This window comes from Lemur catta, chromosome 8 (assembly GCF_020740605.2).
Source record: "Lemur catta isolate mLemCat1 chromosome 8, mLemCat1.pri, whole genome shotgun sequence".
Lineage (NCBI taxonomy): Eukaryota > Metazoa > Chordata > Mammalia > Primates > Lemuridae > Lemur > Lemur catta.
Genome location: NC_059135.1, coordinates 80,123,362 through 80,138,020, shown reverse-complemented (window position 1 = coordinate 80,138,020; position 14,659 = coordinate 80,123,362). Strand labels below are relative to the sequence as shown.

The window sequence follows — 14,659 nt, the reverse complement described above, 5'->3', positions numbered from 1 at the left end:
CCATCTGCACCTGGATCTGCTGCACAATGTCCTGTGGTCACCCATAAACTTCTCCAAGTGCTCCCTCAGTAGGAACCTGGTGAACAATTTCTCCAAGGAGCTGGACACAGTAGATTCAATGATTCCACAGGTCATCAAGATGTTCATAGGCTCTCCTCCTTACAGAGTGATAATGGACCCTCTTTTGAATCAGAAATAACTCAACAAGTAAGCAAAGTCATGCATCTAAAATAGAAATTACATGCACCCTAGAATTAATACATAAAAGTAAAATAGGGTATTTCTGCTTGTCCTCCTCTGGATAAGGGTACCCCCAGAAGCAGGCTTAAGTTAATCCCCTAAAAATAGTTTATGAGAGACCCTTCCTGGCACCCTGAGATAAGTGTGTAATATAACCATGAGTAAAGAAAGCAGAGAAAAGAGATATGTCAAATGAGTGGGTCAGGTGCTAACCACTATGCATGAGTTTGTTTCTTTCAGGTCCTCACCCAGGTTGGAAGCAAAGAAGTGGAAGGAGCCCTATGAAGTGCCTCTACTAACTCACACCTCATTAAAATTGTCAGAAGTGAAACCTTGGGTCCATCATACTAGGTCCCATGAAAGAAGAGGACACAAGCCTCCAGTGGAGGGGCTAAGCTTTAGACAATCTAAAATATCTGTTTAAGAAAAAAGAAAAGATAAAATTCTTATTATTTTTGCTAACCTTTCTTTGATTATTTGTTTTGTCTATAGGATAGATAGACAACCCCTTAGCAAAGATTTCCCTGGGCTATCACCTCTTCTGTTAATAGGGTTTCCTGATGGTTTTGTCCTCCTAAACCTCGTTTGGTGGTGTACGTGATTTCTGAATTTACAGAAGCTGGTCTCTTGGATGATCTATAGGGCACAACTAATGGCTCTGCACTCAGAGATCTCATGCTTCTTTTCTAACCCAGCCCTGTACTGGGCATTGTGTACAAGGTGACAGTCCATTTTGACTTGTCAGTTCTCACTGTTATAGTTGTTGCTTATGAATTTTTTTTGTCTGGTGATTTGTTGTTGTACATAAACTGCCAAAGCTTTACAATGACATACATACGTACAAACCTTCCATCTGAAATGTCTCCCCAGTTCAACAGCAAGTATCTCGAGGACCGTGTTGCCCCTCCTCCCATACATATGAAAGGGTAAAATTGACAGGGGGTAATATGTAACACAGTAGTCACCCCTCCTCTCATAAGTATAGAAGCCTAAAATTAAGAGTGAGGAACATGTAACAGAGGGAATGGCCTAAAAAAAATGGCAAAAAATGTTTTCTGTCTTTTTAAAATTTCCCCCACTCTTTTTGGGAACTGAGACCTGCCTCCCTGCCTGGGGCCAGCGATTGGGAGGGTCAAGGGAATGTCTTTTGTTCCTTGTACTGTAAGAGATGGCTCAGCTGAAATGTGGTGCCTGGAATGGAGGTCTGGCATCTGGGTGGTGGAGGTCTCGGTGGGCCTCCCAGGTGGCCAGAGGTTATGACTTTGTCTTTGGCAGAGATGGGATGATTAGAATTATTAATTGTAGTTAAACGACAATAGCCTAGAACTGAGAGCCCTCCCTTTAAAAGCTCTGTAAATTTCTGCTTATGTACAGGAATTTTGACTTTGAGACAATAGTCTGCCATTTTCCCCTTTTAACAGCAAAGGAATAAATTTCCTTTTCCTTTTCCTCCAAAAAATAAAATATTCCTTATGGCAAAAATAGGTGGAACTGAGAGGTGTTTTGCCTCAAGTGAGGCATTAGATTTTCCCACTTTGTCACAATTCCTGCCACTCCTAAGTGAGACCAGATATTGCAGCCTAGACTCAGTTCCTACTTGCCATCATGTTGGAGCTATTTGGTTTTATTACTCCGACACATTTTACTCATTTATAACCTGCCTTTCCCTATTAAGATTTAAATTTATAAATCTGTTCATAAATGAATTAATGCTGTATCGATGGACTAACATAAGAATTAGTTATGTCCTGCAGTGTGACAAATTACCCCAAAACTTGGCATCTTAAAACAATAAACATTTATTGTCTCACATGATTTCTGTGGGTCTGGAATCTGGGTGCAACTATGTGGGCAGTTTTAGTTTGGAGTCTCTCTTGAGGTTGCTTTAAAGCTGTTGGCTTGTGTTCTAGTCATCTAAAGTCCTGACTGGGGCAAGAGTTTCTGCTTTCAATATGACTCGCTCACATGGCTGTTGGCTGGAGATCTCAGTTCCTTCCTACGTGTACTTCTCCATTGGGCTGCTTAGGTGTCCTTATAACATGTCAGCTGGCTTTGCCCAAAGAGGGTAATCCAAGACAGTGCAAGGAATAAGGCTCATGCTATTTATGACCTTGTCTCCAAAGTCACACATCATCACTTCTGCCTCATTCTATTCATTAAAAATGAATCACTAAGTTCAGCCCACATTCAAAGGGAAGAAAGCTAAATTGTACTTATTGAAAGGAGAAAACCAAAGTGTTTATTAAACTTACAGTCTTAGTCTTGAGGTCTTGGGCTTGGTTGAATCATCAAATAATTGCTTTATTTTGACCTGGGCACTATTCCAACTAAAACTAGGAGCTTCAAGTGGTTACAACTTATAATACTCGAGGTTTAAAAATTTGTGCTAGGTATCCAAAGAGACTTTTAAACTCAGTTTTAAGAAAACCATTCTTAAATTTTAGTGAAACACAAACTTTCAATTACTTAATGTCAATTACCTGTGTAAGTCTCTCAGGAGAGCTTCCATGTACTTGTATACACAAGTCACTTCCTAGCACAATTATTGGTTTTCAGGATATGCAATTTCACTGTCACTGTAGGCAAGTTTCTTCTTAAATGTTTGTAACTGCAATCATCACTAATCCCCTGGATAGTAGTGAGGTTCCTCTGTTTTACTTTGTTATTGCCTTTTTTATATGACTGTAATATTCAGTCTCAGCAGGAAGTAGGTCATCACCCTTTTTTCCATTCTCAAAAGAAAGAGTGGAAGTGTTGAAAGAAAAAAGGAAAGCCTGAGCAGAAGACTAAGTTTAGAGCCAAGCCAGGAAATTTGTAAGTATAGATTCTTCTCTTGGGGGACATTCTTTAAATTTTAAACCCCTGAAGTTTTAGATGTATTTTGATATATTCAGTTAACATACTGCCAGTAGAGGCAATAATAGGTTTTGTTATATTTTATTTTTATCTTTAAGGGTTAATGAAATTATGGTGGCAGGGAAGGGTATACATATTATACATAGCCATTCACTTGTTAAGAGAATTTTAATTTATGCAGGGTCAGGTTCCTCTACAGAGCTATTATCATCATATATTTATAGCATTGACTCAATCTAGGCATTATAATTCCATCCAAACTTTCCCTTTTTTTTTTAGAGACAGGGTCTCATTCTGTTTCCCAACCTGGAGTAGAGTGCAATGACATCATCACAGATCACTATATCCTCAAATTCCTGGGCTCAAGTGATCCTCCTGCCTCAGCTTTCTGAGTAACTGGGACTATAGGTGCGTGCTACCATGCCCACCTAATTTTTCTCCTTTTGGAGAGATGAGGTCTCGCTCTTGCTTAGGCTGGTCTTGAACTCCTGGCCTGAAGCAATCCTCCTGCCTTGGCCTCCAAAAGTGCTAGCGTTATAGACATGAGCTACCATGCCTGGCCCTCACCCAAACTTTCCTTCTTCCATTTTATCAGTGAACAAAACTAACTGACCTTATTTTTTGCTAAAATGGACTTACCTGCTCCATTTTTTGAGAATGTATTCATAGCATTGAGTTCTGTAAGTTTAGTATTCATACAGAATGGAGTCAGTAGCAATCATATTAGCAGAAATAAACTTTTACAAATTTTTAAAATATTTTTATAAGGCAACAATTCTTACATATTTTTTTCACTTAAAAAGTCACAGACTTTTCTCGAAATGTTATGCCAGATTCTTTACACATATCCTCTAATCTACTGAGTTCTTTAGTTATACTGTTTGCTAGTTTGGGTTGATTTCATGAAGTATAATGGAATTTGATTTTTAAAAACACAACGTGGGTTATGATTTACGGATTGTTGAAGTTTATTCAACCACTTTCAGAATTTAAACTCTGCTTATTGTTACTCAAGTGATTTAAAATATGTGCAAGTACCCATAAAACAAAATTTTTTTGTTAATTTGGCAATACTAAGTAATATAAAATAACCTTTATTTATTGCCTATAGGCCCTACAGAACAATTGTAAATAAACTCCTACTCTAAAATAACCTATTTGTCAGGTAAAATCCTTTTGTTTTCTTATGTATACATTTAAATTATATAAATATATATTATTATATATCATTTTATATATAACTTCTGGACACACACATGAGAAAAATGTTGATATAATGCTATATGAACACAGAAATAGCCCAAAGGCTAGAAAGAAAATTTGAGAACTTTAAATTCCTCATCTGGAGAAAAACTATTTTTAAAAAACACTAATTCTAAGAAATAATTTAGAAAAAAAATATTAGTGAAAGTGATAGTAGGAAGATGGCAATTTAAGAAAAAACAGCAGCAAAAGAAAACTACTAAAACATCTGATACAGTATCACTTTAGATACCTGGAAATGCCCAACCAGGTAAAATTAGAGAGTGCTTTAAAGATCACATTAAGAGGCATCAGATTCTAATTTTGACAATTAAAACTTAGTGCATTCACATAATTCTCCAAGTGATTATGATAACTTTGTGATATAGGCGGATATATTTACTATCTGTAATTCCCAGTTATAAAAATTGACATAGAGATATCTTAGCATTTACTAATTGGTTGAAACAATTGCCTTTTCTCTCTTTCCCTCACAAGAGAAAGGAAGATTAATTCTGTCTTAAATATTCATTTTTAATATTCAAACCTCATTCACTTTCATTCAGAAATTTATTATAACTGGAAATCAAAGGTAAAAGAAATTTTTTTCTGTCTAGAAAATGAATTTTCAAGTCTGCCTTGATTAACAACTGTCTACTTATAAACTTACACACTCATGAACATTGATTACCAAAAACAAAGCAAGACAAACAAAAAAACCCTCACATTACACCTGAGAAATTGTGAAAGGGCTGAAACATTGTAGAATATAGAATTAAAACAACTAACTTATTATCTATATAAATAGTCTTTTAAAATATATTCAAATTGACTTTTCATAAATAGTATAACTTTTGAAAGTTATCCTGACTATATCGCAATATTCAGAATTTCAAATAGTACATCATTTTTCTGATTTCCTGTAACCAAATGTAACTATTGAGATTCTGTGTGGATTATCCAATCCTCACACTGCTGATTTACCATAACTTCAGTTTAGAGTCAGCCATTCACCAAAAAAAAAAAAAAAAAAAGAGCTCAGCCACACTGACCAGAGAGAATATCTTTATGGTATTCACTCTTACATCTTTTTTAAAATTCAAACTATCTTTTTAACCTAAAACTTACATTTCAAAAGTTAGATTCTAGTACCAATGTAGTAGAGATCATTTGTTCTATGGGAAGCCATACCTCCCTTTTAGCTTCCTAATTATTTTACTTGCCTAGCACCTTTTTTTCCCAGAAGATTGAGCAAAAGGAATGAAAATGAGACTCAAATCAGTAAAATCTATACCCACTCCTAAATACAAGAAAGCATTATTTGAGGGGGGGATAATTTTAATCATTGGTCAAATGGACCCTGTTGTCTTCTCTCTTGAATTATTTCTGTGGATCAAGCTATCCTTTATCAGCAGAGAGAAGTCAGATTTAACTTTATTATGGCAAAGACACAAGGCCCTTACACTTTAGAGTCGTGCAGTAGAACACAGAAAATAATAAACTTAAAATAATACAAGTCACAGTAAGCCAATAATCAATAACAATAAAGTTAGTATTGCTAACAACACTAAGTCTCTGATGTGGATAATCTTACAAGTCTGTTTGCTAGAGTTAAAAGAAGAAAAAAAAAGAACTTCATAGAGATATGCAATTTGAATGTGGTTTTGGTGTTGTTAATGGAGCAGTAACTTTCCTAAGCTTTTAATAGGTCATAATTAATCAACACCAAATCAATACAACCATCCTAGCTATAGAATCATTGCACTTACCCATGATGGTTAGGGCCGTAGCTTTTGTTAATTCTTCTTTCATTGACTCTATTACTTCTAAATTACCACCATCCAGGTTGCATCTATTTATGGTTCCATTTCCCGAACTGATCCAATAAAGCTTGTTTTCCACGTAGTCTATCGATAGACCTGTAATTAAATTTTACAACTTAAACATCATGGTAACCACTTAAATTGTAATATTCACCTAGCACCACTGGATTTGAGGGGAAAATAAGTTGGAAGCTCAGACTTTGTCTCAAAAAATAGGATCTGGCTAACAAAGAAGTAGACATATGCTGTTTTAACTGAGAAATATTATGCTTTTATAGGCACTTAATAGTTATCTTTGTTGATTACCCAAATAATTTGTGCCATTGAGAGGAATGACTGCTCCATTTTACAGTTAAGGAAAACAGTACCTAGAGTAGTTAAGAAATCTGTGTTCATAGGTAGAGTAAGGGATGTTCCAGATATTTTTAGAAAGTTTCTATTTCCAAATTGAGCACCTGCCCTCTTCATTATACCATTACTTTGCCTCAGAAAGTTTTAATGTGTAATGAGTCATTTGGGATACTAATTTTACTGATGAAATTAATAATTTCTCCTCTATTTTCAGTAAAATTTACTTTAGGCAGTTATATATTTAAATTGGTGATTTCTACCCTTTTCAAATAAATCCCAAAGTAGAAGATTTTCAACAATGAGTAATTTTACTAAAGCCCAGAATTAAATTAGGTTCATTTGGAGGCTGACATGGGGGAAATAATCCATTCAGCAAGTGAGTAAATCAAGAGAATGGGTTAAGACCCTAATCCTCACATGGCACAATGTGTCACTGGAAGTTATGCTAGGCTTTATTGTATTTTATGGACAATTTCACATATTATAGTGGTGGTCATTATTTTCAAAGGTCTCAGAACATGTACTTTTTGTTTGCTATGGTTCTCGGCATACATCTACTTAATTACTGACATGATCATAAGGATTAGAGTTCAATAACTCCATGGCACTATGTGGGCCTTCTGTGATCCATAAATACTTGTGAAAAAGCATATGTGGACATAAACTCAGGCACATGATGCAACGAACTATTCCTGGGATCTCTTGCAGAGAATGACGTGAACAAACCACAAATAATTCATTCCCTTAAAAAAAAAGAAGAAATGAAAGAGAAGAAGAAAGGAAAGAAGGAAGGAAGGAAGAAAGAGCAGATGATTGAAGAGAATCACATGAGTTTAAGTGCATCGAGAGAGGGTCAAACATAGCCTAAATAATTCTCAACTATGGACATTCTCAGGCCACAGAGAGTCATTGATCTATCAGACCAGTTTTAATCACATAAAAATAAACCAACAAGTTTGTACAATGTATCAGATACTTACTAACCAATCGGTATGTTTTACTGATAGAAGTCTAGAAGGTTTACAAGAAAAATCACAATGCATAAAAATAGACATTGCAGGGATGTAGGTTTCAGAATTTTTGATGATCAGGGTAGGTGATGGGCTTTAATTACTATGGAAAAATAGTCAAATAAAAACTATCACAGCCATACTGTATGGCATAACATTTTCAGGGTGAAAGTTATTCACATTTCCATTTTTTTATGAGAGAAAGTTTGGCTATTCTGTAGGTACCTAAGCCATTTTCACTTAATTTTCAGAATAAGTGGCCCATTTTACCTTGTGCTAAGTTACTTGTCTAAAGCACGTAATTCCATCTTTAATCAGCAATAAAGAATATCTTTACTATAGATTTATGGGCCAAAAAAAAAAAACAAAAAAAACTCAAAAATTGCTGTTGCCATATTTTCCTCAAGAATTGAATTAACATTTGAACATGGATCCCATGAAGGTGCTGACACTCAATTGTGCATCATGCCCCTTCATGGGCCATGTTTATAAAATTTAAAGTAAAAAAAATTAAAAAACAATTAACAAATACATTTATGGAGAATTCCCTTTAAAATACATAGTTTATCCATTCCCCTAAGTTTTCTAAATTTTATCTCTCAATCAAGCCAAACCATCAGAGACCTATCAGTATTTTTAGATTGCTGTGTTTTGTTCCTCCCTCATTCTGTTGCTGAGTTGAGCTCTTGCATTGTACCCTTGGTTTGAATGAAAGATGTTATAAGAAGTAGCCATAGGAAACCCACTGTTATACTTCCTAGGATAGTGTCTGAAAGCAGTACATCACATAGTGACCTCTTTATCCACAGACCCATGGGAGAAATTTCTTTCAGGGCTCAGTGCCAGAAAAAGCTGTATGTGGAAAATATAAAACTTTAACTGATCATATATCTCTCCTTGCTTTGGCTGCAAAGAAACTGAAGAGTCAGATTTGTGACCCATCTCCAGCAGTTGTAAAGGAAGCGCATTTATGCTACCAACTTTAGTCCTGATTTCAATAGACTAATCTGTTCTTCTCGTTCAGCTGGATTTTTAAAGTCAATATTCTTGTCTGGTCTTTCTTAGAGAATGCATTTGTTTAACTTCGCTGAATCCTTTTTTTTGGAGGAAGGGCATGCAATCATAATGTATGTGCCTAATTCCAAATAAAACGTCAGAACTTTGCCATCCACTTAACAGCCTGTAGTTTCTCCCCTGCAACTTATGTTGTATGAAGCAGTTATTAAACAGAGCAGGGAAGTTACAGAATTTGGGTCAGAGTTTGCCTGAGTCTTAACATCTTTGCTTCTGGACAGTGAGTGCCTAAAGGATAGGAACTGGGTCACAGTCAGCTTCACTGCCCAGCATGATACCTAGAACAAAGAACATTTATAAACGTTGAATGAATGAATGGATTATTTAATTATTCCATTATAAAAATTATAACTTGTCTTCAAGGAGTTCTGCCTAGCAAAGTTGAGTTATTCTCACAATAGAATTTTTTAATGTACTATTTATACCCAGATACTATGACAAATAGTGAGGAAAGGCAATGATTCAACAGGTCTACTTTGTACGGCTTAGATTTTTACATCAATTTTAAGATTGAATTGTTTCAGATTAATACTTTCAGGACTCCCAAGAAAAATACATTTTAAGTTTCTATATTAATGTATATATGCACGTGATACATGTAACCCTAGCCCCTTACATATATCTTTCCTCTTGTTAAACATATTAGTTTAACCCTTAAATATTCTTTTCTTTTTTTTTTTTTTTTGAGACACAGTCTCACTCTGTTGCCCAGGCTAGAGTGCCATGGCATCAGTCTAGTTCACAGCAACCTCAAACTCCTGGGCTTAAGCGATCCTACTGCCTCAGCCTCCCGAGTAGCTGGGACTACAGGCATACGCCATCATGCCCGGCTAATTTTTTCTACATATTTTTAGTTGTCCAGCTAATTTCTTTCTATTTTTAGTAGAGACGGGGTCTCACTCTTGCTCAGGCTGGTCTTGAACTCCTAAGCTCAAGCAATCTGCCCGCCTCGGCCTCCCAGAATGCTAGGATTACAGGCGTGAGCCACTGCGCCTGCCCAACCCTTAAATATTCTTGAGTGCATTTATTCCCAGGTTTACAAAATATAATTGCAATCCTTTATAAATTCTATTATTAATTTAAAAAAATGGTGACATATGCTTTATATTTGTATAAGTATTTATAGAAGTATAGAAGTATATACCTCTGAATTTTATTAATATAAATGGTTTTGCATCATAAGATTTTATAATTTTATTAACATACACTTACAAATCCTTAACAACACTAAGGAATTAATTGGTATTAGGGTATCAGAATAATTTCTGAATCAGTTCTCTGTTGTTCTAATATTCCAAAAGATGAATCACTAACCAGTGAATTAATAGTTATTTAATGTAACTGAAGCTACTCAGTGATGTTAAAATGCTAAATCAATAGCCATTGAAAAAACAGGTCAAATGTGAGCATATTTATAAAACTGTCCTGGAACTTATGCAAAGAAATATAATTATGTCTGTATTAGTAGATCCTCAGGATGGGTGACTGAGATTTTAAAAACTTCAAAAGATGCTGGCGCTTGTGGCTCATGCCTATAATCCTAGCACTTTGGGAGGCTAAGGCAGGAGGATCTCTTGAGGGCAGGAGTTCGAGACCAGTGAGAACCCATCTCTACAAAAAATAAAAAAAACTAGCCACGTGTGTTGGCACACACCTGTGATCCCAGCTACTTGGGAGGCTGAGGCAAGAGGATCACTTGAGCCCACAAGTTGGAGGCTACAGTGAGTTATGATCATGCCACTGTACTCCAGCCAGGGTGTCAGAGACCCTGTCTCTTAAAAACAAACAAACAAAAAATAAATAAATATTTATCAATTTTTGAAGTCATCTTGATCTGGTTATTAAAAGCAGAAATCTAGATTCAATAACATAATAAATAAATGAAAGAAAAAATAAGTCATCAAATCGAAAAACATCTATGGAAAGAAAAAAAATCTACCTTTTTACCTGTCTTCCTAGTATTGTAAAAACACAGAGTTAATCCACATGCTTCAATTTTAGCACTCCTTATTTTAAGCCAAAGATATTCCTTATTTTATTTGAACATTTTGATTTAAACAGGCTAGGTTATTTTTTATTGAGACCATGCAATTTGCCAAAATTTTGTAAGTGCTCTCATGATAGAAATATTGTGTTCATTGATGTAAGAAACAGCTACATAATATTTATAAAATAATGTAATCCAACTACATTATTTTATATATAACAAAAAATAAGTTCACCAAGTTTTAAATGTTGTAACAATTAAGACTGAGAAGTTTATTTTATGTGTCTCATTTCTTTCTTTTAAAAATGACTCTAAATTAAATTAACATACTATGCAATATGAAATTAAAATCACATGTACTCACCAGAAAACTGGTTTCCCTGATCATCACCAAAATGCACATCAGAGAAGGATACCAATTGGATATCAGACTGAGACGGGGCGGGGGGGGGGATGCCTACATGATGAGTGCATTGCACTGTCTGGGGAAGGGTCATGCTTGAAGGTGCTGACTCGGGGAGGTGGGGGGAGGGGATGGAGGTATGACTACATGGTGAATGCCAGGCGCACTGTCTGGAGAATGGACACGCCTGAGGCTCAGGGGGATGGGTGGGACACGGACAATATATATAACCTGAGCTTTTGTACCCCCATGAAGAGCTGAAATAAATAAAATAAAATAAAAAAGTATCAAAAAAGGAATTTTAAAAATTATGACTTTCTAGAGATATTTCCTAAAATTTTTCCATCATTTACCAAATTCACTTTAAAATTTCCATCCTTGTCTGGGAATTATAATTACCTTTAAAGTTACTAAAAATATTGATCTGAGTCCTACTTCAAATATTCCAATCTAATTGGTTTGGGCTGGTTCCAGACATCAGGATTTTTTAAAAAAATCTCTCCAGATGATTTTAGAATACAAAAGTCTAAAAATTTCTTTTAAACATTTCATACTTTTATAATTTTACAAATTTAAATTTTTACTAAGTTCAACCAGGCCTTTTAAATTTTGCTGGAAAGATTGTCATAATGGTGAGAACTTTGAAGACAGGGGAACATTCAAGATGTAGATAGGGAAAAAGACACATTACAGATATTAAAATGTAGATGATTAATTTCAAGGCCTCTAGACAGGTATAATAAATGACATCAAAATCTTCTAAATATTCTCTTTATAACGCTATCTTCGGGCAATAGAAAACAACTCCTTCTGCTTCTGGGACTGTAAAAGTTGTGGAGACTGGCCATTAAAACACAGTTAAAAAAAATAGGGAAATACCAATAAGTTTCCTCCCAGGCCCTACCTGTAGAAGAATTATAATCTTCTGAATACTCTAAAATGGAAATCTTTTCAGAGTTCACCAGAAGTGGCATGATCATTCCTATGGCAGAACTGTTTCAGAAACATTAAACCTTAGTTCTGACGGAAGATAGTTATTCCATGGGGAAGTGGCATGGGGCTAACTGCCTATTCACTATTAGGCTATCTCAGGAAATGCTTTATTCCTCCTCAGAATACTTAGATTCTATAAGTTAAAGTATGGATGGGCTATGGAAACCCACGCATTTCTCTGCTCCATTCCTGGCTTCTCTCTTAAGTAAATAAAAGTAAACATAGGTACTACCCTTCAGTTATCTTGTTCATTATCATTAGGACAGGATTTTGTATTTCCCTCTCAAGCTAAAACCCTATTCTAAAATTTGCAACTGTCTCTCTGATAATCCCCAAACTGATACTTTTGAGATAATGCAATTATTAGAAATACATTATGTACTTCATTCATAATTATAGTATTGTCTAAATTACAAAACAAGCACATCAAAATTAGAAATCTTTGTTCTGTGAAAGGTAATAAAATAAATGCTTAGTCTGGGAGAAAATATTTGCAATCCACACATCCAAGAAAAGAGAAGTATCAAACAAAAGAACTCTTACAACTCAATGATTAAAAAAATCAATTAGAAAATAGGCAATAGACATGAACAGACATTTCACAGAAGAAGATATAGATGGCAATTAAGCACATAAGATGTTCAACATCATAGAAAAATGTAAGTTAAAATGATGATGAGATACACTACACACCTATCAGAATGGCTAAATATGAAATACTGAAAACACTAAATGCTGACAAGGATACGGAGAAGAACCAGGTCACTGATACACATTCTGGTGGAAATGTAAAATGGTACAGCCACTCTAGAAAACAATTTGGCAGTTTCTTATAAAACTAAGCATACTAATACCATAAGACCCAGCAATTATACTCCTGGGAATTTATGTCAGAGGAATGAAAACTGATGTTCACACAAAAATGTGTACATGAATGTTTATTCAGCTTTATTTGTAACAGCAAAAAACTGGAATCATCCCAGATGTCCTTTACCAGGAGAATGGTTAAACAAACTGTGGTACATATACACTATGGCATACTACTCAGCAATGAAAAAAGAAATGAACCAATGACACATGAAACAATTTCAGTAACTCTCCAGGGACATATGTGGAATGAAAAAAGCTAATTTCAAAAGGTTCCATATTGTAAGATTCCACTTCCATAATATATTAATAGGACAAAATTTTACAAATGGAAGACAGAGCCATGGGGAGGGGTGTGATAGGCAGGAGGGAAGTGGATGTGGCTATAAAAGGGCAACAAAGATCACCGTGGTGTTGGTAGCATGCAGTATCATGATTGTTGTGTGGATATAGGATTCTACATATCTAAGTACACAAATACAAAAATGAGTACAAGGAAAGCATGAAATCTGATAAGATTGGTGGATTGTATTAAGGTCAACATCGCGCTGTGACATTGTACTATAGTTTCTCGCGTAATGTTCTAACTGAGGAAATTGGATAAAGTATACATGGGATCTGTCTGTATTTTTGTAATAAACACATATGACTCTAAAATTATTTCAATAAACATTTCAGTTGATAATAAAGCACATTGTTCATCTACTCGTGGAATATACTGCCTTTATCTTAATCTGATCTAAATTTTTCCCGGAAAATACACTTCTCATTTCACCCTGCTGTAAGAAGTCAAGGACATATATTGTTAGAAGGCTAAATTAATCAACTGATTCCTTGTTGCTTACCTTATCAAGCTAAGATTTCAACATCTCCTACATCCTCCCTCACATAAATAATTTTTTATTTATAATAGTTTATAATATATTCCTAGCCCTTGATGATTGGCAAAAATTATGTGCCTTGTGAAAATAATACATGCAAAAAGGGAGAGAAGACCAAAATCAAAGATGAGTTATTTCTTGAGAAATGTTTATTCTAAAAGCATTTTAAAAGCTTTAATAGCTATGCTTTATAATTTGCCACAACTGTGTTTTTTAGCATGATAAGTAAAATAGAAGAAATACATATTTTTTAAAAAGCACTGGATTGTGTCATTCAAATATTTTAAAATTGTAGTTCCAGACAATATAATGCTAAACATTCCCTTATGTTAGATTTCCAATCCATACAGAAAAATTCAGTTTCACAAACATATCATACACTTGTATGCCTTTTATGTCTGTTTTTCCTTTCTGTTAAGAATAAGGAAAGCCCTTTCTCCTTCTGTCACTTCTTTAAGAACAAGAGTACATTTTCCTTCAAGAGCCTGTTGAAATTACAACATATCACCAATTTGCCCACAACTCTTTCCCCTATTTTTCTTCCCCACAAAAAATTAGTTGTTTATTTTCACAGTGTCTACTTAATGCTACCTTTATGATGTCAAGAAAATAGTACTCATGAAACATTAAGTGATTTTGTTTTGTTTAACTCTACTAAAGATCTCAGTCAAATGTCTTGTAATTATCTGTGACTTTTTCCTACACTGCACTATGACCTTCTTGAGAATGGGTCCAGGTTTTATTTTCAGAGTCTGGCACCTAGTATACACTTCACAACCTTTTTAATAACCGTTTTTTTTTTCCTCCTCACTGAATAACATTTGAATAAATGAATAAACAAATTAGATGAAAGTGTAACACATGTAAATTATATATGTGTGTATACATGTGTAATTATAAGACTAGTTTGTCAACTCCTCTGCCCTTTTTTA

At 34.8% G+C, this 14,659-nt stretch overlaps 1 protein-coding gene across 1 annotated transcript in view; it reads right to left on the bottom strand.

Moving 5' to 3' along the window:
- The window catches only part of LRP1B (LDL receptor related protein 1B), a 1,757,623-nt gene that overhangs the window by 534,495 nt on the left and 1,208,469 nt on the right, over positions 1 to 14,659 (bottom strand). Inside the window, exon 32 of the mRNA XM_045559136.1 lies at positions 6,108 to 6,257. Coding sequence (XP_045415092.1) covers positions 6,108 to 6,257 — 150 coding nt within the window. The remainder of the gene's footprint in view (positions 1 to 6,107; positions 6,258 to 14,659) is intronic.